The 26,033-nt window shown below is 51.8% G+C and overlaps 1 protein-coding gene and 1 long non-coding RNA gene across 3 annotated transcripts in view; one reads left to right on the top strand and one right to left on the bottom strand.

The window, feature by feature from the left end:
- Nucleotides 1-26,033, bottom strand: part of ptprr (protein tyrosine phosphatase receptor type R) — a 371,240-nt gene that overhangs the window by 166,596 nt on the left and 178,611 nt on the right. For both annotated transcript variants that reach the window (XM_072485105.1, XM_072485106.1), the window contains 2 exons: nucleotides 21,344-21,454; nucleotides 17,258-17,520 (listed from right to left, as the gene is read on the bottom strand). In XM_072485105.1, the coding sequence (XP_072341206.1) occupies nucleotides 17,258-17,520; nucleotides 21,344-21,454 (374 nt within the window). The remainder of the gene's footprint in view (nucleotides 1-17,257; nucleotides 17,521-21,343; nucleotides 21,455-26,033) is intronic.
- LOC140396460 (uncharacterized) overlaps nucleotides 1-26,033 on the top strand; it is a 110,523-nt gene that overhangs the window by 9,822 nt on the left and 74,668 nt on the right. The window lies entirely within an intron of this gene.

Here is a 26,033-nt window from a genome sequence, read left to right on the forward strand (position 1 = left end):
GCGGGATTCTCTGATCCTGAGGCTAAGTGTTGACGCCGTCGGAAACGCCGTTGGGTTTCTTGACGGCGTCAACATGGCCCCAGGATCAGCAATCCTGGTCCCTGCAGGGGGCCAGCACAGCGCTGGAGTGGTTCACGCCACTCCAGCTGCTGGTCCGGCTGTAGAATGGGCGACGGGGGGTGCGCGCATGCGCAGTGAATCCGGCGCAAACCTACGCATGCACAGTCCCACCGGCGCGATTTCCACGCATGCATGGAGTCTCCCATGTCGGTGCTGGCCCTGACCCAACATGGCGCAGGAGTACAGGCGCTGGCGCGGAAGAAAGGAGGCCGGGAGACAGAGAGGCCGGCCCGCCGATCGGTGGGCCCCGATACCAGGCCAGGCCACAAAGGAGACCCTTCTTCTCCCCCCCCCCCCCCACAGGCCACTACCCGACCCTTCAACACTGAGTTCCCGCCGGCTGAGAGCAGGTGTGGACGGCGCCGGCGGGACTCGGCGTTTCCACGACAGCCGCTCGGCCCATTCCGTCCAGAGAATTGGCAGGCCGGCCACTAGAGCGGCCCGTGACCGGCACTGTGCCAACCACGCTGGCGCCAATTCTCCACTCTGCGGAGAATCGCATGCCAGCGTCGGGGCGGCATGGCGCGATTTGCGCCGGTCGCGGGGATTCTCTGGCCCCCCGGTCTGAGAGAATCCCACCTCTGATATTTATACTGGGAACTGGTGGTGCCCTCTAGTGTTTGAATTACAGAGATTTAATAATTAACCCTTTACTGGTTTAGCTATATACATATCATTACAGGAAGAACTGGTACAAACAGTTGTTTACATCGGAGGTACGCTAATAAAGATCTCCGTTGTTGTTATTAATCACTATTGTTGCTATCTGTGTTCTCATGAGCGTCAACAATAACCCCATGTGATATTACAGTACACACAAACAGAACAAAGGACAAACATAAATAAAATATCTGAACCCTGTTCCGTTTAAAACTTTAAAGCTCAGTTCTCAAATAGCACACACTTACACGCCATATGCAAATGACCAAGAATCATTTCAAGTATTTTCAGAATAAATCTGTTCATCCTATAAAAGGAGCTCTGCACAAAAGGATGCGTGACGCTGAACTTAGCTTTCTGTCAAAGGGTTCTTCTGCCTGTTGTGACTAAGTTATCCATCAATTTGTAAAGATTTTTCCACAGTTCTCCCACTCGTTTTTCCCCCCCCCAGGGTATCCAAAGTTCCCCTTACGTGGGAGTTATAACAATTGATCGGGAGAATTTCCACAGAAACTCAGCTTTGAGGGCACTATCTGCCTCCTCGGAGTTTACCTAGCATTTTCAAAATAGAGATGTCTGCTTCTGATATCGTCTTTCCTTTGATCCGTTTTCTCAAATTATATTTACTTATAACATTGGAAAGTCTCAATTTTCTTTTAGAAATCATACTTCATACAGTGTTACTTGTTTATAATGTGCCAGGGACCAATAATCTGAGGAATATTATACACCGTTTTGATTTATTTTGTTCCCAACAGGAATTAAGAAATTACAACGGCTATCATTTTGATCCCGCCATGTGATTGAGGGAGAATGTTTAAAATTGGCCCCCACGCTGCCCCCCGAAGCGTCAGTGGGACATGCGTCCTGCCAATACCAGTTGCCCCACACCCATTTAACACCCCACTCAATGGGGAGGAAGTTCCACTTCAGAATCTGACTGAGCGGCAACTCTGTCGTCCCAGCTTCAGTAAATGCCCAAAAAATTACAATCCAGCACCGTTTGCCTTATATCGCCGAACAAATCTTTGTATAAAACATCTGTCTCTCACCGTCTCAGTGCACATTCTGCCTGTCGGAGATCACAGCTCAAGTTAAGTTCTGTTACTTTCCTTTACACTGTATATTACTTCATCCCCATTTCTGGGATTTTGCTGTATTCTGAATGTACAATCGCATTTTCCTCAAGGTGGGCGTGGAAACCGGTGCGTCTTAGAGACTCGCTTCTCAGATTGAAATTCAATTTCACTGCTGTCCATTTCAGGGCTTCCCAAACTTTTCCCAGATACGGAATCCTTTTGATCTCCCAAGAGCACTGACAAAGCGCCTGAGAAACATTCTTATTGTGATGGAGTTAAACCACAAAAAGTATGTGTTACACAATAGGCGCAAACAAACTAATTTATAGAATCTTTTATTTTTCTTATCTGTGCACCCATGTCATAATTTAAAAGTTATCTTATTCACAAAAGTAATTGACTTTTCTGTTTGCTATTTTTTTGGGGGAGGAGTGCCGTTGGAAAGATGGATACTCATATCAGACACACGCACATACCTACCTCTCTCACACACACATTCGCCTCTCGCCCACAGACACTCACCTCTCGCTCTCACACTCACACTCGCCTCTCACACACTTGCCTCTCTCACCCACACACACTCGCCTCTCTCACCCACACACACTCGCCTCTCTTACCCACACACACTCGCCTCTCTCACCCACACACACTCGCCTCTCTCACCCACACACACTCGCCTCTCTCACCCACACACACTCGCCTCTCTCACCCACACACACTCGCCTCTCTCACCCACACACACTCGCCTCTCTCTCCCACACACTCGCCTCTCCCACCCACACACTCGCCTCTCTCATCCACACACACTCACCTCTCACCCACACACACTCACCTCTCACCCACACACACTCACCTCTCACCCACACTTGCATCTCTCTCTCTCTCTCTCTCTCACTGCCTCCCTCTCTCCCACTCACACACCTCTCTCTTACACACACGCCCCTCTCTTACACACACCTCTCTCACACACACACCCCTCTCTCTCACACACACTCACCTCTCTCACTACATACTCGCCTCTCTCTCTCACACACACACACACACACTCGCCTCTCTCATACACACACACACTCGCCTCTTTCGCATATACATTCGCCTGTCTCACACACATACTTGCCTCTCACACACACACTTGCCTCTCTCTCACACTATCATCTCTCACTCTCACACATACACTCGCCTCTCTCACACACTCGCCTCTCTATCTCACACAAACTCACCTCTCGCACACAAAATCACCTCTCTCACACTCACACTTGCCTCTCACACACACGAGCCTCTCTTTCTCACATACACATGCACCTCTCTCTCACATACACACACCTCTCTCACATACACACACGACTCTCTCACACACATGCGTCCCTCTCTCACACATACACACACAAGTACCTCTCACACACACACACACTCACCTCTCACACACACACACACTCACCTCTCACACACACACACACTCACCTCTCACACACACACACACACTCACGTCTCACACACACACACACCTCTCACACACACACTCACCTCTCACACACACTTACCTCTCACACACACACACACTCACCTCTCACACACACTCACCTCTCACACACACACACACTCACCTCTCACACACACACACACTCACCTCTCACACACACACACTCACCTCTCACACACACACTCACCTCTCACACACAAACACACTCACCTCTCTCACACACACACACTCACCTCTCTCACACACACACACTCACCTCTCTCACACACACACTCACCTCTCTCACACACACACTCACCTCTCACACACACTCACCTCTCACACACACTCACCTCTCACACACACTCACCTCTCACACACACACTCACCTCACACACACACACTCACCTCACACACACACACTCACCTCACACACACACACGCACCTCACACACACACTCACCTCACACACACACTCACCTCACACACACTCACCTCTCACACACACACTCACCTCTCACACACACACTCACCTCTCACACACACACTCACCTCTCACACACACACTCACCTCTCACACACACACTCACCTCTCTCACACACACACACCTCTCACACACACACACCTCTCACACACACACTCACCTCTCACACACACACACACCTCTCACACACACACACCTCTCACACACACACACCTCTCACACACACACTCACCTCTCACACACACACTCACCTCACACACACACACTCACCTCACACACACACACTCACCTCTCACACACACACTCACCTCTCACACACACACTCACCTCTCTCACACACACACACCTCTCACACACACACACACCTCTCACACACACACACCTCTCACACACACACACCTCTCACACACACACTCACCTCTCACACACACACTCACCTCTCACACACACACTCACCTCTCTCACACACACACACCTCTCACACACACACTCACCTCTCACACACCTCACACACACCTCACACACACACCTCACACACACACCTCACACACACACACTCACCTCACACACTCACCTCACACACACTCACCTCACACACGCACTCACCTCACACACACACTCACCTCACACACACACACTCACCTCTCACACACACACTCACCTCTCACACACACACTCACCTCTCACACACACACTCACCTCTCACACACGCACTCACCTCACACACACACTCACCTCACACACACACACTCACCTCTCACACACACACTCACCTCTCACACACACACTCACCTCTCACACACACACTCACCTCTCACACACACACTCACCTCTCACACACACACTCACCTCTCACACACACACCGCTCTCTCAGACATACACACATTCACCTCACACACACACACACACTCACCTCTATCACACACACACTCACCTCTATCACACACACACTCACCTCACACACACACACTCACCTCACACACACACACTCACCTCACACACACACACTCACCTCTCTCGCACATGTTCACCTCTCTCACACACGCACACCCCTCACTCACACAAAATCACACACCTCCCTCTCATACACACAGCCCCTCTCTCCATCACACAGCCATATTCACCTCGCTTTCACTCACATAAACAAACCCTCACCCTTCTCTTTCACATGCTGGTGATCCCCATTCATCTAGCATCCCTACCGTCACCTAATTTTCCCTTTTGCTATGCTCTCACGCCTGTTTGGTGGCCTGCTTCTCCACTCACTCCCACTATGTGGCCCACCAACCCTTTCACACCAGCTCTGAGGCTCTCACAACTTCCCCATCCCCATTCCGAGGCCCATCGCCCTCTCACTCCCGCTCCGAGGCCCATCGCTCTCTCACCCCCGCTCCGAGGCCCATCGCCCTCTCACTCCCGCTCCGAGGCCCATCGCCCTCTCACTCCTGCTCCGAGGCCCATCGCCCTCTCACTCCCGCTCCGAGGCCCATCGCTCTCTCACCCCCGCTCCGAGGCCCATCGCCCTCTCACTCCCGCTCCGAGGCCCATCGCCCTCTCACTCCTGCTCCGAGGCCCATCGCTCTCTCACTCCCGCTCCGAGGCCCATCGCTCTCTCACTCCCGCTCCGAGGCCCATCGCCCTCTCACTCCCGCTCCGAGGCCCATCGCCCTCTCACTCCCGCTCCGAGACCGATCGCCCTCTCACTCCCGCTCCGAGGCCCATCGCTCTCTCACTCCCGCTCCGAGGCCCATCCACCTCACTCCCGCTCCGAGGCCCATCGCCCTCTCACTCCCGCTCCGAGGCCCATCGCTCTCTCTCCCGCTCCGAGACCCATCGCCCTCTCACTCCCGCTCCGAGACCCATCGCTCTCTCACCCCCTCTCCGAGGCCCATCGCCCTCTCACTCCCGCTCCGAGGCCCATCGCTCTCTCACTCCCGCTCTGAGGCCCATCGCCCTCTCACTCCCGCTCCGAGGCCCATCGCCCTCTCACTCCCGCTCCGAGGCCCATCGCCCTCTCACTCCCGCTCCGAGGCCCATCGCCCTCTCACTCCCACTCTGAGGCCCATCGCTCACTCACTCCCGCTCCGAGGCCCATCGCTCTCTCACTCCCGCTCCGAGGCCCATCGCTCTCTCACCCCCTCTCCGAGGCCCATCGCCCTCTCACTCCCGCTCCGAGGCCCATCGCTCTCTCACTCCCGCTCTGAGGCCCATCGCCCTCTCACTCCCGCTCCGAGGCCCATCGCCCTCTCACTCCCGCTCCGAGGCCCATCGCCCTCTCACTCCCGTTCCGAGGCCCATCGCCCACTCACTCCCGCTCCAAGGCCCATCGCTCTCTCACTCTCGCTCCGAGGCCCATCGCTCACTCCCGCTCCGAGGCCCATCGCTCACTCCCGCTCCGAGACCCATTGCCCTCTCATTCTCACTCCAAGGCCCATCGCTCTCTCACTCCCACTCCGAGGCCCACTCGCCCTCTCACTCCCGCTCCGAGGCCCATCGCCCTCTCATTCTCACTCCAAGGCCCATCGCTCTCTCACTCCCACTCCGAGGCCCACTCGCCCTCTCACTCCCGCTCCGAGGCCCATCGCCCTCTCATTCTCACTCCAAGGCCCATCGCTCTCTCACTCCCACTCCGAGGCCCACACGCCCTCTCACTCCCGCTCCGAGACCCATCGCCCTCTCATTCTCACTCCAAGGCCCTTCGCACTCTCACTCCCACTCCGAGGCCCACTCGCCCTCTCACTCCCGCTCCGAGACCCATCGCCCTCTCACTCCCACTCCGAGGCCCATCGCTCACTCCCGTTCTGAGGCCCATCGCCCTCTCACTCCCGCTTTGACGCCCATCGCCCTCTCACTCCCGCTCCGAGGCCCATCACTCTCTCATTCCCACTCCAAGGCCCTTCGCTCTCTCACTCCCGCTCCGAGGCCCATCGCTCACTCACTCCCGCTCCGAGGCCCATCGCTCTCTCACTCCCGTTCCGAGGCCCATCGCCCACTCCCGCTCCGAGGCCCATCGCTCACTCCCGCTTTGAGGCCCACCGCCCTCTCACTCCCGCTTTGACGCCCATCGCCCTCTCACTCCCGCTCCGAGGCCCATCGCCCTCTCACTCCCGCTTTGAGGCCCACCGCCCTCTCACTCCCGCTCCGAGGGCCATCGCTCACTCACTCCCGCTCCGAGGCCCATCGCGCACTCACTCCCGCTCCGAGGCCCAACGCTCTCTCACTCCCGCTCCGAGGCCCATTGCCCACTCCCGCTCCGAGGCCCATCGCCCTCTCACTCCCGCTCCGAGGCCCATCGCCCTCTCACTCCCGCTCCGAGGGCCATCGCTCTCTCACTCCCGCTCCGAGGCCCATCGCCCTCTCACTCCCGCTCCGAGGCCCATCGCTCTCTCACTCCCGCTCCGAGGCCCATTGCCCACTCCCGCTCCGAGGCCCATCGCCCTCTCATTCCCGCTCCGAGGCCTATCGCTCTCTCACTCCCGCATCGAGGCCCATCGCCGACCCCCGCTCCGAGTCCCATCGCGCTCTCACTCCCGCTCCGAGGCCCATCGCCCACTCACTCCCGCTCAGAGGCCCATCGCCCTCTCACTCCCGCTCAGAGGCCCATCGCCCTCTCACTCCCGCTCAGAGGCCCATCGCTCTCTCACTCCCGCTCCGAGGCCCATCGCCCTCTCACTCCCGCTCAGAGGCCCATCGCCCTCTCACTCCCGCTCCGAGGGCCATCGCTCACTCACTCCCGCTCAGAGGCCCATCGCTCTCTCACTCCCGCTCCGAGGCCCATCGCCCTCTAACATCCACTCCGAGGCCCACTCGCTCTCTCTCACTCGTGCTCCGAGGCCCACTCGCTCTCCCTCTCACTCCCGCTCCGAGGCCCACCGCCCTCTCACTCCCAATCCAAGGCCCATCACCCTCTCATTCTCACTCCAAGGCCCATCGCTCTCTCACTCCCACTCCGAGGCCCACTCGCCCTCTCACTCCCGCTCCGAGGCCCATCGCCCTCTCATTCTCACTCCAAGGCCCATCGCTCTCTCACTCCCACTCCGAGGCCCACTCGCCCTCTCACTCCCGCTCCGAGACCCATCGCCCTCTCATTCTCACTCCAAGGCCCATCGCTCTCTCACTCCCACTCCGAGGCCCACTCGCCCTCTCACTCCCGCTCCGAGGCCCATCGCCCTCTCACTCCCACTCCGAGGCCCATCGCTCACTCCCGCTCTGAGGCCCATCGCCCTCTCACTCCCGCTTCGACGCCCATCGCCCTCTCACTCCCGCTCCGAGGCCCATCACTCTCTCATTCCCACTCCAACGCCCTTCGCTCTCTCACTCCCGCTCCGAGGCCCACTCGCCCTCTCACTCCCATTCCGAGGCCCATCGCCCACTCCCGCTCCGAGGCCCATCGCCCTCTCACTCCCGCTTCGAGGCCCACCGCCCTCTCACTCCCGCTCCGAGGGCCATCGCTCACTCACTCCCGCTCCGAGGCCCATCGCTCACTCACTCCCGCTCCGAGGCCCATCGCTCTCTCACTCCCGCTCCGAGGCCCATTGCCCACTCCCGCTCCGAGGCCCATCGTCCTCTCACTCCCGCTCCGAGGCCCATCGCCCTCTCACTCCCGCTCCGAGGGCCATCGCTCTCTCACTCCCGCTCCGAGGCCCATCGCCCTCTCACCCCCGCTCCGAGGCCCATCGCTCTCTCACTCCCGCTCCGAGGCCCATTGCCCACTCCCGCTCCGAGGCCCATCGCCCTCTCACTCCCGCTCCGAGGCCCATCGCCCTCTCACTCCCGCTCAGAGGCCCATCGCCCTCTCACTCCCGCTCAGAGGCCCATCGCTCTCTCACTCCCGCTCCGAGGCCCATCGCCCACTCACTCCCGCTCAGAGGCCCATCGCTCTCTCACTCCCGCTCCGAGGCCCATCAACCTCTCAGACCCGCTCCTAGGCCCACTCGCGCTCTCATCCCCGCTCCGAGGCCCATCGCTCTCTCACTCCCTCTCTGAGGCCCATCACCCTCTCACTCCCACTCCGAGGTCCATCGCACTCTCACTCCCGCTCCGAGGCCCACTCGCTCTCCCTCTCACTCCCACTCCAAGGCCCATCGCTCTCTCACTCCCACTCTGAGGCCCATCGCTCTCTCACTCCCGCTCCGAGGCCCACTCGCTCTCCCTCTCACTCCCACTCCAAGGCCCATCGCTCTCTCACTCCCACTCTGAGGCCCATCGCTCTCTCACCCCCGCTCCGAGGCCCACTCGCTCTCCCTCTCACTCCGAGGCCCATTGCTCTCTCACTCCTACTCCGAGGCCCATTGCTCTCTCACCCCCGCTCCGAGGCCCATTGCTCTCTCACTCCCACTCCGAGGCCCATTGCTCTCTCACCCCCGCTCCGAGGCCCATCGCTCTCTCACTCCCGCTCCGAGGCCCACCGCTCTCTCACTCCCACTCCGAGGCCCATCGCCCTCTCACTCCCGCTCCGAGGCCCATCGCCCTCTCACTCCCACTCCGAGGCCCATCGCTCTCTCACTCCCGCTCCGAGGCCCACCGCTCTCTCACTCCCACTCCGAGGCCCATCGCTCTCTCACTCCCACTCTGAGGCCCATCGCTCTCTCACTCCCGCTCCGAGGCCCACTCACTCGCCCTCCCGCTCCGAGGCCCATTGCTCTCTCACTCCCACTCCGAGGCCCATTGCTCTCTCATTCCCGCTCCGAGGCCCATCGCCCTCTCATTCCTGCTCTGAGGCCCATCGCCCTCTCACTCCCGCTCCGAGGCCCATCGCCCTCTCACTCCCGCTCCGAGGCCCATCGCCCTCTAACTCCCACTCCGAGGCCCATCACTCTCTCACTCCTGCTCCGAGGCCCATCGCCCTCTCACTCCTGCTCCGAGGCCCATCGCCCTCTCACTCCTGCTCCGAGGCCCATCGCCTCTCACTTCCGCTCCGAGGGCCATCGCCTCTCACTCCCGCTCCGAGGCCCACTCGCCTCTCACTCCCGCTCTGAGGCCCATCGCCCTCTCACTCCTGCTCCGAGGCCCATCGCCCTCTCACTCCCGGTCTGAGGCCCATCGCCCTCTCACTCCCGCTCCGAGGCCCATCGCCCTCTCACTCCCGGTCTGAGGCCCATCGCCCTCTCACTCCCGGTCTGAGGCCCATCGCCCTCTCACTCCCGCTCCGAGGCCCACTCGCCTCTCACTCCCGCTCTGAGGCCCATCGCCCTCTCACTCCCGCTCCGAGGCCCATCGCCCTCTCACTCCCGGTCTGAGGCCCATCGCTCTCTAACTCCCGGTCCGAGGCCCACTCGCCTCTCACTCCCGCTCCGAGGCCCACTCGCCTCTCACTCCCGGTCTGAGGCCCATCGCCCTCTCACTCCCGCTCCGAGGCCCATCGCTCTCTCACTCCCGGTCTGAGGCCCATCGCCCTCTCACTCCCGCTCCGAGGCCCATCGCCCTCTCACTCCCACTCCGAGGCCCATCGCTCTCTCACTCCCGCTCCGAGGCCCACCGCTCTCTCACTCCCACTCCGAGGCCCATCGCTCTCTCACTCCCACTCTGAGGCCCATCGCTCTCTCACTCCCGCTCCGAGGCCCACTCACTCGCCCTCCCGCTCCGAGGCCCATTGCTCTCTCACTCCCACTCTGAGGCCCATTGCTCTCTCATTCCCGCTCCGAGGCCCATCGCCCTCTCATTCCTGCTCTGAGGCCCATCGCCCTCTCACTCCCGCTCCGAGGCCCATCGCCCTCTAACTCCCACTCCGAGGCCCATCGCTCTCTCACTCCTGCTCCGAGGCCCATCGCCCTCTCACTCCTGCTCCGAGGCCCATCGCCTCTCACTTCCGCTCCGAGGGCCATCGCCTCTCACTCCCGCTCCGAGCCCCACTCGCCTCTCACTCCCGCTCTGAGGCCCATCGCCCTCTCACTCCCGCTCCGAGGCCCATCGCCCTCTCACTCCCGGTCTGAGGCCCATCGCCCTCTCACTCCCGGTCTGAGGCCCATCGCCCTCTCACTCCCGCTCCGAGGCCCACTCGCCTCTCACTCCCGCTCTGAGGCCCATCGCCCTCTCACTCCCGCTCCGAGGCCCATCGCCCTCTCACTCCCGGTCTGAGGCCCATCGCTCTCTCACTCCCGGTCCGAGGCCCACTCGCCTCTCACTCCCGCTCTGAGGCCCATCGCCCTCTCACTCCCGCTCCGAGGCCCATCGCCCTCTCACTCCCGGTCTGAGGCCCATCGCCCTCTCACTCCCGGTTCGAGGCCCACTCGCCTCTCACTCCCGCTCTGAGGCCCATCGCCCTCTCACTCCCGCTCCGAGGCCCATCGCCCTCTCACTCCCGGTCCGAGGCCCACTCGCCTCTCACTCCCGCTCTGAGGCCCATCGCCCTCTCACTCCCGCTCCGAGGCCCATCACCTCTCACTCCCGCTCTGAGGCCCATCGCCCTCTCACTCCCGCTCTGTGCCTCTCTCACTCTCACACACACACTTGCTCTCTCTCACACACCCCCTCCGAGACCATTGTCCCACATTTCTACCCAATGGCCACTAACCCTTGCACTCTCCCCATCCCTCTGCCGTCTGCACTCAGTCTGGAAATTTGAGTTTTATGCTGTTCCCAGCTCATCCAACCAGAGGCTGGATTCTGGAGCAGCCAGTCTCTGAGTGGACAAGCAGCTTTGCAGCATATTTCAAATGCTTGGCCTGCTTGGCCAGCTTGGGAAACCCTGGCCTGTTGTATAAATTCCGCAACTGTTTCAACCACAAGCAAATTTGTAAATGTACAAAATTGCGGCACTATTTTCTGTTAACTCTTATAACATATGGTCTTAGGTTCAAACACTAATTTTTCAGTAAATCTGTTACACATCCAATCTGACGTAGTCTAATTAAGAGCACACAAACTTTAACAGATATCTGATTTGAATAAAAACATTGTGCAAGCCCAAGGGACATGTCACAGCTGCCAGGGTGACCGAGACACTTGGAGAACCATGTTGCAAGAGTGCTCTTTGTTGGAGTGTGGATTCAATTCCCATTGAAGGTTTACTAATTATGAAAACAGTATTTCAAACTAAAAGTTTGGGGAATGAATCCAAAAATCCAATCACGTGCCGATAAATGTGTTGCATGAATAGCTTTTACTTCAACAAAGTTAAACGGAAAAGAGTGACAGGGCAATTATATACAGTCAACTCCTGTCATTCATTTATTCGCATGAATGTGCGTGTGCATCAAATCGCGTTTGTGGTTGCAAAACCTCATTACCCATGATTTAAACCCTCATGTTGAACTGTTGGGCTGTTAAGCTCACATCTTTTCCACATCAGGTTAGGTGGATTGGCCATGCTAAATTGCCCCAGGGATGTAATAATAATAATAATAACCTTTTATTGTCACAAGTATGAAGTTACTGTGAAAAGCCCCTAGTCGCCACTTTCCGACACCTGTTCGGGTAAGCTGGTACGGGAATTGAACCCTTGCTGCTGGCCTTGTTCTGCATCACAAACCAGCTGCCTAGCCCACTGAGCTAAACCAGCTCTTATGTGCTGGTGATGTGCAGGTAAGGATATGGGGTAATGGGGATAGGGTGCATGGGCAGGGCAGTGGACCTGGGTAGAGTGCTCTTTTGAATGGTCAGTGCAGTTCGATGGGCCGAATGGCCTTCTTTTGCACCAAGATCTTTGATTCTATGATCTTTCCCACGTAGAATGCACGCACAGCGCAAGCACTGTCTCTGCCTACGTGCAAGTTTACCATTCGTGATCTCACCCTCCGTAAATGACGAGAATTGACTGTACTTCCAACTTAAATGAATCTAACTATTTTATTCATGTGGAATCTCAATGGAACTGATGTACATAAGGCCCGTTCTTCAGGACATTAAATACACTTAAAATAAATGTGTGGAATAATAATGATGGAAATAAAAATTGTATAATTGCAGACAAATGGGTGGGATTCTCCGAACCCCGTGCCGGGCCGAAGAATTGCCGCAACTGCGCCACGCCGCCCCGACGCCAGCACGCGATTGTCCGAGGAGCGGAGAATCGGTGCCATTTGCGCCGGTGCGTTTGGCGCGGCGCCAGTCGCTGTCCGCGGCCGGGCCGCCGATTCTCCGGCCTTGATGGGCCGAGCGGCCGCGCAGAAACGTCAGAGTCCCCCCGGCGCCGTCCACACCTGCTCGCAACCGACTGTGGGAGGAAACCGGAACTCTGCGCGTAGGGTCGGGGGGCAGCCTGTGGGAGGGGGGGATGCGGGCTCCTTCACTGGGGGGGGGGGGGGCCTCCGATGGGGTCTGGCCTGCGATCGGGGCCCACCGATCGGCGGGCCGGCCTCTCCAGCCCCGGCCCTATTTTATTACCCGGCCGGCCCCTGAACCTCCACGCCATGTTGCGTCAGGGCTGGCACGTTGAGGAAGTCCCCTGCACATTCGCGGGTTGGCACGGTGCCCAGTTGGCGCCGGGAAGGGAGGCTGGAGCGGCATGAACCGCTCCAGTGCCATGCTGGCCCCATGTGGGCGCCAGAATCAGCAGTGCCCGCTCCTGTTTCACGTCGTCGTGAAACGTGACGGCGTTCACAACGGCGCGAACACTCTGCCTCCATTTTGGAGAATCCCGCCCATTATCCGTGACAAATGGTGTCATAAAGTATGAACATACTGAATTTAATTTAGTTAACACCACTGGGGTAGATTTGCATGAGAATGTATAATTACATAAACTTGGATTTTGTGACTGTTATAGAACTTAGAACATAGAAAATACAGCACAGAACAGGCCCTTCGGCCCACGATGTTGTGCCGAACCTTTGTCCTAGATTAATCATAGATTATCATTGAATTTACAGTGCAGAAGGAGGCCATTCGGCCCTTTGAGTCTGCACCGGCTCCTGGAAAGAGCACCCTACCCAAACTCAACACCTCCACCCAACACCAAGGGCAATTTTGGACATTAAGGGCAATTTATCATTGGCCAATTCACCTAACCTGCACATCTTTGGACTGTGGGAGGAAACCGGAGCACCCGGAGGAAACCCACGCAGACACGGGGAGGACGTGCAGACTCCGCACAGACAGTGACCCAAGCCAGAATCGAACCTGGGACTCTGGAGCTGTGAAGCAATTGTGCTATCCACAATGCTACCGTGCTGCCCTTAAGAACAAATAAATCTACACTATATAATTTTACCGTAATCCATGTACCTATCCAATAGCTGCTTGAAGGTCCCTAATGTTTCCGACTCAACTACTTCCACAGGCAGTGCATTCCATGCCCCCACTACTCTCTGGGTAAAGAACCTACCTCTGATATCCCTCCTATATCTTCCACCTTTCACCTTAAATTTATGTCCCCTTGTAATGGTTTGTTCCATGATGGTGAAATAAGTCTTGCCATCATACTCCTGTGAAACTTACAGCAATCTCTGGTTTCTGTGGTAATATCATTGATTGGAAATGATTTCAGAAAGTGAGAATTAAAATACAGCCCAGTTTCTCCATGTTTATTTTTTACACTGACACTAATTTTTATCCCTTATACTTGCTATATCCTTTTATCCCCTCTTTCCTTAAATCACCTGTCTAACTTTTTTTTAAATGCTGACAATCTCACCTTCAGTCGCTAACCACAGTTGTACTCTCCACACCCTCAATGTAAAGACTTCTAACCTTGTTATATTTACAGTTGTAATTGTTAATAGGTTTGCAGCTTCTGGCTGAGCTCTTCAAATGTCCTTTCCCTGAGGACCTCCGAATTAATGGCACCATTGAATTGTTGGCAGTCTTTTACTTGTGCGGGGGAGGGGATGGTGATTCTCAGAGGTGTGATGAGAAGTTAAGAATTCGCTGTATGTGGGCGAGCGTTGGTTATACGTCAATCCTCGCTGGCAGAAGTAGAAGCCAACTATCTGCTCTTCTAACAGCATAAAAAACAGGATTTTGCGGGAGTAATGATCAAACCGCCACAATTCAATGCCGATACTTCAATGAAGCTGACAGCAATCTCTGGAACCTGCACGTGTGGAATAACACTGAAATCCAGAGGCTGCTGTGAGTGATTCTATGCTTCACCAGAGGTGGGCACTAGTGAGGCAACACTCATCTTCAATCAATAGCAATCCATAGAATTGATGAACATGTCCTTTCCTACATTGTACCAACTTCATAATTACACCTACACACCCTCACTGGCCCTGAAAAGCTAATTTGTGAGTTTTGGACAAAAGATGTCTATCTGGCTGCATGTGAAAAGTTTAGTTTTAAGATGTCTCATTGGGTAAAGAGGAGCAGGACTATGCCTTTCGGCCTCTCAAAAGAAAACTTGCACCTCCCAGATAGCACCACATCTCTCCCAACAACAGCCAGGACCACCTTCCAATCCAATCTCCCCTTCAAACGACTGCTGGGGATTGTTCCCACTGATCCCCAGCTGCGGCCTACGATCCTAAAATTCCCACTCCCACCCACCAACCAGGCTGAGAAATCAGGGGCGGGATTCTCCCCTACCCGGCGGCAACCACTCTGGCGTCGGGCTGCCCCAAAGGTGCGGAAGTCTCCGCACCTTTAGGGGCCAAGCCCTCACCTTGAGAGGCTAGGCCCGCACCGGAGTGGTTTCCGCTCCACCGGCTGACGGGAAACGCCTTTGGTGCCACGCCAGCCGGCGCCGAAGGGTCTTCGCCGGGCGACGCATGCGCGGGAGCGTCAGCGGCTGCTGACATCATCCCCGTGCATGCGCAGGGGAGGGGGGGTCTCTTCCGCCTCCGCCACAGTGAAGACCATGGCGAAGGCGGAAGAAAAAGAGTGCCCCCACGGCGCAGGCCCGCCCGTGGATCGGTGGGCCCCGATCGTGGGCCAGGCCACCATGGGGGCACCCCCTGGGGCCAGATCGCCCCGCGCCTCCCCCAGGACCCCGGAGCCTGCTCGCGCCGCCTTGCCCCGCCGTTCAAAAGATGGTTTAATTCACACCGACGGGAGAGGGTTGACAGCGGCGGGACTTTGGCTCATCATGGGCCGGAGAATCGCTGGGGGTGGGCCCGCCGATCGGCGTGGCGTGATTCCCACCCCCGCCGAATCTCTGGTGGCGGAGACTTCGGGACACGGCGGGGGTGGGATTCATGCCAGCCCCTGGCGATTCTCTGTCCCGGTGGGGGGGTCGGAGAATCGCTCCCAGGGTCCTGGAATATTTCGGGAAATCAAGTCCTGTTGTTAATGTCCCGGGCTCCCCATGTGCCCTGCCCGTTAAGGGGCTTGCATGCACTGAACTGACCCCCAACCTTTAAAACTGGGACTTATATCAATCCTTAGTTTGTTCCTTCAATATTTATGTAGCCAAGTCAAGTCCATTTCCACTCACACACTGGTCAACACTAGAAAAGGCCACACTTCAAAACTAATCTGGGTGGAATTTACCCGTCCCATGTCAGAGGCGGGAACGTGGAGTATTTCCTCTTGTGGAGGCCAGCATGAAACCATTTTAAATGTTCTGGCACTAACCTCACTAATTAAGCAACCCGGTGTTTTGACCTTATTCAGTGGCAGGACAGGCCTAATGTCATGCTGTCCACCATCCTGTCCAGGCGCCATATTGAAAGGATACCCAATAACCCTGACCCATTATTAACGAAAGAAGGTGGGCCTCCTGAAAATGAAGACGGATCACTGGGAGCACTTTGAGGCTGGAGTATGGGCATCTAGGTACATTCTGAGGCTGGAAGATGGATCCCTCCAAAACACCGAATTTGGAAAGCCCACATGTAGATGCATCCCAGGCCCACAGCTATGTTGTTCCGGAGCCCGGGGTTGCCAGTGACATCCAATCTGAGCTCTGGAAATAGCCCCAGGCATTGTTCAGGTAAGGACTGACAACTGCGTGGCACACTGTTCCCGACATGTTCCCTGGCGTGTTTTCCTGCTGGCACCGCACAGAATAGGGCGTGGGTGGTCGGGTCTTCAACTTCATCCCATTAGAGGAATGCAAATGAGTTTCATGCTGGCCTCCAATGTGTTTCGCGATCCGCCAGTAGATCCCCCTGTAAATTCACACCAGAGTAAAATCCATTTTTGAGCCCCCACCGAATCCAGCCCCCTCTTCCCACCCGCCATTGAACCTGCCAGTGGGAGCTTCGGAGAATTCTCCCTGCTAAGAATAAAACCACTTTGTTTTATTTTCTGTCACATAGGGCTCTGACTCTCATTTATATCTTGAATTTTGGATATATTAGGTCAAAGCCACCCTCACATTAACAACTTTCACACTTTCACGCCCACTAATACGTTCGTTAATTAAGCACCCAATTAAAACTAAATCTGTCATGCTAATGTAAACAAAACTCACATAAACATTTACACTAATTATTCACCCCGTGAGGTGACCCATTTACAACTACTGGTTAGTGCTAATTTTCATTCCTTTCAAAGTAGGTCATGAAGCAGACAACACAATCTGTTTCTCCTCATTTGAACCTGTTTCCACTTATTCAAGTCTATCTTTTACCTTTCTTGAAGACACGCTGGCTTCATTTTAAATGGCGAGGGACCCGATGAAACACATGGCTTGATTTCTGGTACAGGTCGACCCTGGGGATCGATGTTAACACTTACAGTGCCGGGAACAGACCCAGGCTGCACCATACTGTTTGCAATTTTAACCTCTGCCTGTGGCTGCTGCACAGGAATGGACGAAAGATCGATCGACTGATGCTGTTGTTTATCCTGGTTGATTTGAAAGTGAAGTTTTTCCTTCAACCTGTATAGAAACTGATTAAATGTAAAAATAGCATTTAGCTATGGAGGAGGTGAATTCAACATGTCATTAAAATAAAACTTGTCCGTCCAGCCAAATCCAACATGGAACGAAGACTCGGGAAGTGGTTGAGCAAATTGACTAGATGCATTTAAAAGAAAACAAGACAAGCACAAGAAGGAGAAGGAATTAAAGGATTATGCTGAGAGAGTGAGATAAATGCCAGGAAAACAGTAATTTTAAGGGATTTATACTTGCATTGTTGAAAATTTAAAATAAGGTATAGTTTAAAGTGGGTTTAATTTAATGTTTTGGTGTAAGGAAGAGTATATCCATAGTTGAATTTATGCTCGACAAAGATGTTCAAATGTGTGGGAGTTTTGGTTTCAATTCAAACTGTGCTTCTATTGTGCTTTGCGAAGTTATGGCGTGGAAAGTAAATAAAAGGCTGGAGAAGCATAAAGTCGCTGCGGGGCACCTTTCAGGTAGGAAGGCTTTTTGAGCTCAGTTTTTAGCTGAATATATTGCCAGAAGAAATGCTGGACAGGACAAGGGGGCTGCAAAAGGGCAGACTTCCCAGAGAACCACATAAAGTCCAAACAACCAGGGAATTGGGACAGAAACGTCTCGGGAAGGCTGAAGGTATGGGAACAGAGACCAAGATGTTGAACAAGTTACTGTTCATGAAAATTCAAGAGAAAAGCAGATAAAGCTTCTGAGTGAAAGAGACAGCTGCAATAACCAGATTGAAAGTGGCAAAGCAGGGGTGGGATTCGGTGATCCTGAGGCTAAGTGTTGACGCCTTCGGAAATGCCGTCACGTTTCTCGACGGCGTCAACATGGCCTCAGGATCAGCAATTCTGGCCCCTACAGGGGGCCAGCAGGGCATTGGAGCGACCCATGCCGCTCTAGCTGCTGATCCCGGCGTCAGATGGGTGCTGCGAGTTCCATGCATGCGCAGTGGCACAATGCCAACACGCGCATGCGCAGTGGCTCCCTTCTCCACGCCGGTCCCGATGCAACATGGCATAGGGCTAAAGGGGCCGGCGCAAAAGAAAGGAAGCCCCCAGCTCGAGAGGTCGGCCCACTGATCGGTAGGCCCTGATCGCAGGCCAGGCCACAACGGAGGCCCCCCCCGGGGTCGATTCCCCCCTCCACCCACAGGTCACCCCCAGACCCTTCCACACTGAGGTCCCGCCCCAGATTTCAGAGGTAAATCAAAATTTTGGTGCCATCTTAATACAGTCTGGGAATCTATAGCCAAGGCAATTGTGAAGAGTTTGTGTGATAGTCAAGACAAAAGAATCCTGAAGAGGGAGGTGCAAGCCTGGAAACAAAACCGTGATGGAAGCAGCTGAGGGTAAATATTGTTTCAAAGAAGATTTGAAAGTGTATCCTTTTGAAAGCGGAATTTGAAATCACTTGTGTGGAAGCCAGAGTTCAATGAGACAAGATAGCTCATGGTATAAAAATCATGAGGAAATTTTGAGGAACAATCCACAGACATTCACTCACCATCAGAGTGGAGTGTGTCTGACCACATCTAGCTTGTGCGTTTAAAGGGTCTGTGTGTTACTCAGACCAATAAAGCCTAAGATAAACTTTGCAACCCGTGTTAACCTTAAAGTATGTGTATATTTGTGAAGCTAAAGGGGAGTTAAAGGAGTCTTGTTGTTAAAACTAATTAGTGGTCCTATGGCTCGGTTTCACTGCATTGTCTAAAAAAAAAGTATAAGTTATCTTCTGAGCCAGGTTTCCTTTGGGATCTTCCCATCCAGTTACAACATCAACTGGGTTTGTAAAATAAGTAAGGATGGCAATACGCTCCAGTGAAACATAAATGCTGGTATGTACTGGTTAAGCCAAATGGCCTGACTTTGTGCTGTATATTTCATGTAAGTTTGTCTAAATCAGTAGAACAGATATAGATCCTTTCAGCTCCTAAACCATGCTACTTCGAACTGCTGGCTAACACAAAATCAAAAATAACACCAAGCTAGGTGTTTTGTATTGCATTTCCTTAATGGCCTCCAAATAGAGTGAACAATATTGTGGGGGTGGTGACAAACCATTTGAGGATAAATTTCTATTCTGATTTCAAATAGAATATGGTCTTCAACTATTTTTAAATATTCCACTCAGAATAGGGTTTTAGTCATGTAATGTGTAACCCTACCAGCACAGTCAAGATTCAGCCCATTGAGTCTGCACCGGCTGCTGAAGAGAGGGCCCTGCCTAGGATCATGCCCACAGCCTATCCCCATAACCCAGTAACCCCACTTAACCTTTTAGGCACTAAGTGGCAATTTAGTATGGCCAATCCACCTTACATCTTCGGACTGTGAGAGGAAACCAGAGGAAACCCACACAGACACGGGGAGAAAGTGCAAACTCCGCACAGTCACCCAAAGCTGGAATTGAACCCGGGTCCCTGGTGCTGTGAGCAGTGCTAATCTCTGTGTCCCCCTAAAGCAAAGTCGCCATAGTCCCAGATGTCCTGAGCCTGCTTTTCCCTTTGAGGGGGGAGAGCTGACTGGTGGTGATTCAACATGATGATCAACACACCTTCATGAATAACCTTAGCCCATACAGGAATTGAACTCATTCTGTTGGCTTCACGCTGTATCACAAACTAGTTATCAAGCCCACCGAGCTAAATCAACTCTGTCGAACCACTCCCACCACAGCCAAATTTAAAATATCCCTTTCGCCACCCAGTTCATATTTTATCAAAGGACCAAACAGTCATCAATCTCTCTGTTCATCATCTTGTCCACTGAAATATTGCATTGTGAAACGATAACACTGAAATAATTGATATATAATGGGGTAGAATCTGACTTGAATTGTGGCACAAAATGGGTGTTACTGGAATGGCCACCCATTATGTGCAGTACCCAATGTTTAATTTCATTGAATGCAATGAAACAGATGCCATTTTGTGCCATGGGCGATGTGAATCAAAACCCCAAAGTCTTTAAGTGTGGCTCAATTTGATATTTAGATTAATTCACAGTTTTGATTGGAAATTTTGAAGATTTCTGGAGACGTATACAGAACAAAACAGGCAGAAAATTCTCTCCAAACTGTGGTGTCACCAATGTGCATGTAACTATTAAAACATAAATTGCACGATGAACTCTCTAATGACAATCTGTCATGTGAGAGTACCTTTAAGAAATGGGGGTTTATAAAATAGCTGTAGTGGATGTACCTTTAAGAAATGGGTGTTTATCAGTGATGTCAGAGTGTGGATGGAGCTGGGCTGTCTGTCTGCTTTTACTTTCGCTTTGGGCTGTCTGCTACAGGGTGTGTTTAGTTTCGTTTTAGATTTGGAAAAGCTGCAGTCACAGCAAGATGTGTATGAATCTCTGCAAGCTAAAGAATGTTCATTTGGTGATTTTAAAGTGGTAACTGCTCTCAGTAGAGAAGTTAAACCTGATGTATTTCTGTTAAAAGGGTTCTTTTTGTCTTATGGATGTAGCAAGGAAAGATTAAGAGTTACTTATAGAGTACTGTATTCTTTGGGGGATTTATTGGTGTTGATAATTGTTAAGAGGTTTACTGTGGGTTTACAAAGTGGTAACTGGTTTCATAAATAAACATTGTTTTAATTTAAAAGTACTATAATTCTCTGTTGCCCTACACCTGTAAGGTAGGCCCATGTTTTCCCAATAACCACAATCTATTAAAAGTTGTGGGTCAGGTGAACTCCATGATACACTTTGAGGTTCTCTAAACCCTGGCCCATAACAAATCACAAAAGGTGAGCGTTATCAAATGCAATGCTCCAGCACAGTTAATTGTAAAATGCACAATTAAAGAAAGGAATCTCACCATTAAGCAGGTAATAACAATAACAAAGGCAGTGAGGAATATAACAACAGCATAGACACCTTCCTTATCCCAGATTCCATCCCTCCCATGTTCTCCATGCATGATTTTTTTCTGAAAAGAAACAAAAGATGGTCATTAGTCCAGACAGCAAAATATCTGTTCTGCCTTGCATTTTATTTTGCAATAATAAACCTGTAATGTGCCCACCTGTCACAGTTAGGAAAATCAAAGCACAAACAATTCAGACAGATGAAACTGTCAAAAGCATTTACTGATCTGGTTTTGAAACATAATTCTCCCACTTACCTGTTGAATCAATTTCAAACCAATCAAGCCAGACATGCAGAGCAGCTTACAGCAACACTTCTACTCATTCATGAAAAATTAAAAATGGCGCCCAGATCTCTTCCTGCACTAATGAGCTGAGCTTGTCAGCGCAGGAAGCGAGGTGAGTGCAATCTTGGCAGGACTTTCCTCACCAAATTAGATTATGATACAATACTCTTTTACCTCTTCCTTAGATTAACAAATAGCCACAGATTTTAGGATTAACATGGATTACAAAGCATATCTTAAGCTACAATGGTCTCAGTTGCACAGCGTCCTTTTAAACACACAAGATGGCTGTGGTCAAATGCACTCTCCACTCTGAACCACAAGTGAATGTCTGTGGATTTCTCCTCAAAATCTCCCCAGATGATTGTCACATGAGAGTTTTGAAACTCCCCAAAAATATGCTTTAAAATCTTCTTTCACGATGATGTTTTCCCTTAGCAGTTTGCATTCCGAAATCGTGTCCACATTTTCCAATTGACTCTTTTAAACAAAGCTTCCACTCCACTTTTAACAACAAATCTAATATCCAGGTTTTACCACTTCCCCATTAGGATTTCTTTGTCTTGACTGTTATACAGACCATTCACAATTGCTTTAACTTTCAATTCCCGGACTCCATTAAGATGGCATTAAACTTTTTATTTACCTCTGAATTCTGCTTTCCCACTTTAAATCGGGTTACTGCAGCTGTATCTTTCACTCATAACACTATGTCTGCTTGTCCCCTTGAATTCTCCTCTGAGCAATACCTTGGCCTCTGTTCTCTTAACTTAAGTTTTCTTAAGACATTCTTTCTGTCCCCATTCCTTAATTATCTGGATTATATCTGGTTCTTTGGGAAGCCTGCCTCTTTGCAGTTCCCTTGTCCTGTCCAGCTTCTCCTGCCAGAGTTGAGAAATGTTCACTCCCTGGTGACATTCTTCAACTGCAAACAAATTCAGCTAAAAACTAAAATGTCCGAACTTAAAAGGCCCCAGTTGCTAAGCAACCACTGCTACTTCCATTTACTCTTCAAGCTGTAACCCTCTCGAAGCAGAATAGAAACAATTGGAATTGAAACCAACCCCCACACATACAAACCATAGGTTTGCCTTTCCTTCCACAGAAACATTACATTAAACCCACTTAAAACTGTACCTTATTTTTAACATTTACCAATACAAATAGAAATCTCTTAAAACTACTTTTGTTTTCCTAACACTTACCAGAGTAACCTCTGGCATGGTCTTTGACCTGACCAAGGCATTCGACTCAGTATATCATTAGGCTTGGTGGATTGTGCTCCAAAGATTTAGTTATCCAAGATATCTCATCATAATCCTGCAATTGCTTCATAATGATATGACTTCATAATGATATGACTGCAAATGTCTTAAGTGGGAGATCTGAAAAGACTCCTTCAAAATCCGAAAAAGGGGTCAAACATGGCTGGGTTATAGACCCCATATTATTTACAATCTACCTGAGTCTGGTTATTCACTTCATCAAAGATCAATTACCCTCTAGTTTCACTCCTAAATACAGCCTAAATGAAAACTCTTTAATCTATGTTATTTCTGCACTTAAACTAAACTGACCATAGACATACATGATCTGCAGCTTGTAAATGTTGTCACTCTGCACTAGGTTCCCAAGTCACTCTAGATCTCTTCAATTCTGCAGACAAAAAAAATCTCAACATGTCACTGAACGTTTCCAAGACAAAGTTCAAACATCAAACCACATCTGGTTACCCAAATATTCCACCTCCCATAGATATTGAAGGAGACAATCTGGAATATGTTGAGCACTTCCCATGCCTTGGCAGTCACTTCTAAAGACCACCTTTAATGACTGGATCAACTTTACCAGCTCAGCCTTCTACAAGCCACAGCAACGAGTGTTAGACAACAAAGACCTCTGCAAGTTAATAATACTCCTGGTGTCATGATCACATTCCCGTACTGCAGCGAGACCTGGACTGTGTATCAGTGACCCAGAAGTGTGTTAAAGAAATTCCACAGGGCCTCCACTGCATCCTTTGGATTCAATGGGGCTAACCATTGATAGTATCCTTCTTAAAGCCAACTCCAAAAGCATTCAGGCAAAACCCTTGCAATATCAACTTTGATGGATTGGACACTGTGCCGGACAGCTGAAAAGCATCTCCCCCACCAGTTTTCTCAACTCTTCAATGGCCAACGTTCCAGGGAAAGAAAAATAAAATACTTTAGAAAACACTCTAAGCTCTCCTTGAAGTGCAGCAGCAATGATATTAATGACAGTTTGGAGCTTTCTACAAATCGCTCAGAATTGCAACAGCATTTCCATCAAGCTGCATCAGGCATGGAGTACCAGCACCCTGATCATTAGGTAAAGTGATGGCAAAGAAGGACAGAAACGGAACCAATCCTGCCCTATAGGTCCCACTACCTTGTGGGACATCCTTTGCCATGTGCCCAAAGACCTGTATGTCATGAATTGGCCACTTTAGACAAATGAGGACACAGAGCAGAAATTAATGACCCTGCGTAGACATCATCCTCGAATTGAAGGGCAGCCAAAAATGATGAGCCAGCTCGATCCTTTTCAATGATACTTCCAACTACAAACCCAATACAAAATTACAAAGCTGTGTAATGATGTGATTGATTTTCAAAGTGCTTGGCGTTCCTGCAGCAAATGATGGAAAAGGCCTGATTGCACGATTGGAAGCTAATTTTGTTACATTAGGGGCCGTTATTGCATGCATTAGTGCTGCCTACAATTTTTAAAAGTCAGCACTAGGTCAAAAGTGGTGTGTGCATCTGTTTGGATCACATTTTTGGAATTGGGCATATTATTTGTAGGTCTTATGCAATATTGTTTCTCTAATCTCATCAATAAATTGAAAGTTTGCGAAAAGACGAGGTTAAACCAAGAATTAAATGTGTTTGAAAGATAAACAGATACACCATAGCAGTGGAATACATATAAACTAAAGCACTGGAATTTTTGACAGCCCCCCCCCCCTGCCTCCCATCCCACCCCACCCTCCCAGTGTGTTTACCGGTGGTAGAGGCAGCTTGCCATTGGCTTCCGGTGCCATCTTCCAGTACTGCCAATGTCTACTGGGTTTTGGATTGCTCGCCTGTCCCGCCATTGGGGAAGCCACCACGGGGCATTGCCTTCGGCAGGACAGCCTTTTCTTCACAAATTGCAGGTGGAAGCTACAGGTGACCAGGGGGTTATTTCCTTGTATCCCAGTTTATTTGTCATAGTTCTGTGCCATGGACTGACAGATAAAGTAGCATTGGCACAAAAAAGTCTGGGAAACACAAATCAGCCAGAATTTAATGCCCTCTCCAGTGTCGAGTTGGTGGTGGGACTGCATTTAATCAGCTGGGAGGGTGGTGGGTGGGGGCCGCACCATCTTCCTGCTTCCAACACAATAATGTTCATTGCAGCAAGGCCAATGGATAGGCTTTGACATTTGCAATCTCCAGCACTGACGCACAATGACAGGACTATGTACCCATATACAAGATGCACTGCAACAACTCACCAAGGCATCTTTGACAGCATCTTTAGAACCAGCAACCTCTACCACCTAAAAGATCAAGGGCAGCAGACACATAGGAACCGCACCACCTACAAGCGTCCCTCCAAGCCACTCTCCATCCTGACTTAGAACTGACATCGCTGTTCCTTCATTGTTGCTAGCTCAAAATCCCCAAACTCTCTTCGAAACAGCACTGTGGGTGTACTAACTTCAGATGGACTGCAGTTCACTGCCACCACCTCAGGGGGAATTAGAGATGGGCAAAATAAATTTGGTCTTGCCAGCAATGCTAACATCCCATGAAATAATTTTTTTTAAGTGCTTCAGTTTTCTGCTTATGTTTTAACATTCATTTTACGCCTTTCTGAATCCAATTTCCTTTCCAGGGCTCTAAAACCTGCTGTTGGTGGGAAACATGTAAACACCTCACAGTTACAGTAACACCTCACGGGTATCACATTTATGTGGGAGTGCAATGCTCTCCACCACCTTCTCAAGGGCAATTAGGGATGGAGAATACACACTGGTCCTGTCGGCACACTCCTATCTCATGAACAAATAAATCAAACAACTCCCCTTCACTAACCTCTCGGCCATCTTCCATTCTGACAGAATTCCGAGCTTGCGGAAGGTCTCGTGCATGGAGCCAGAATTACCCCAGGTCCGTCAACTCAATCAGCCAGAATTCCCTTATCGTTACTTATGACCAGTTGCTCAAGTTCTCGCACAAAATATTATTTTCTTTACCTACCTAGAATCTGTTAAGTTGTGTGAACCGTACCAACCTCTTTAATATGGCTCGATTTCCACAGGCACAATTTCCCAGCAGTTGTC

This window comes from Scyliorhinus torazame, chromosome 19, assembly GCF_047496885.1.
Source record: "Scyliorhinus torazame isolate Kashiwa2021f chromosome 19, sScyTor2.1, whole genome shotgun sequence".
NCBI lineage: Eukaryota > Metazoa > Chordata > Chondrichthyes > Carcharhiniformes > Scyliorhinidae > Scyliorhinus > Scyliorhinus torazame.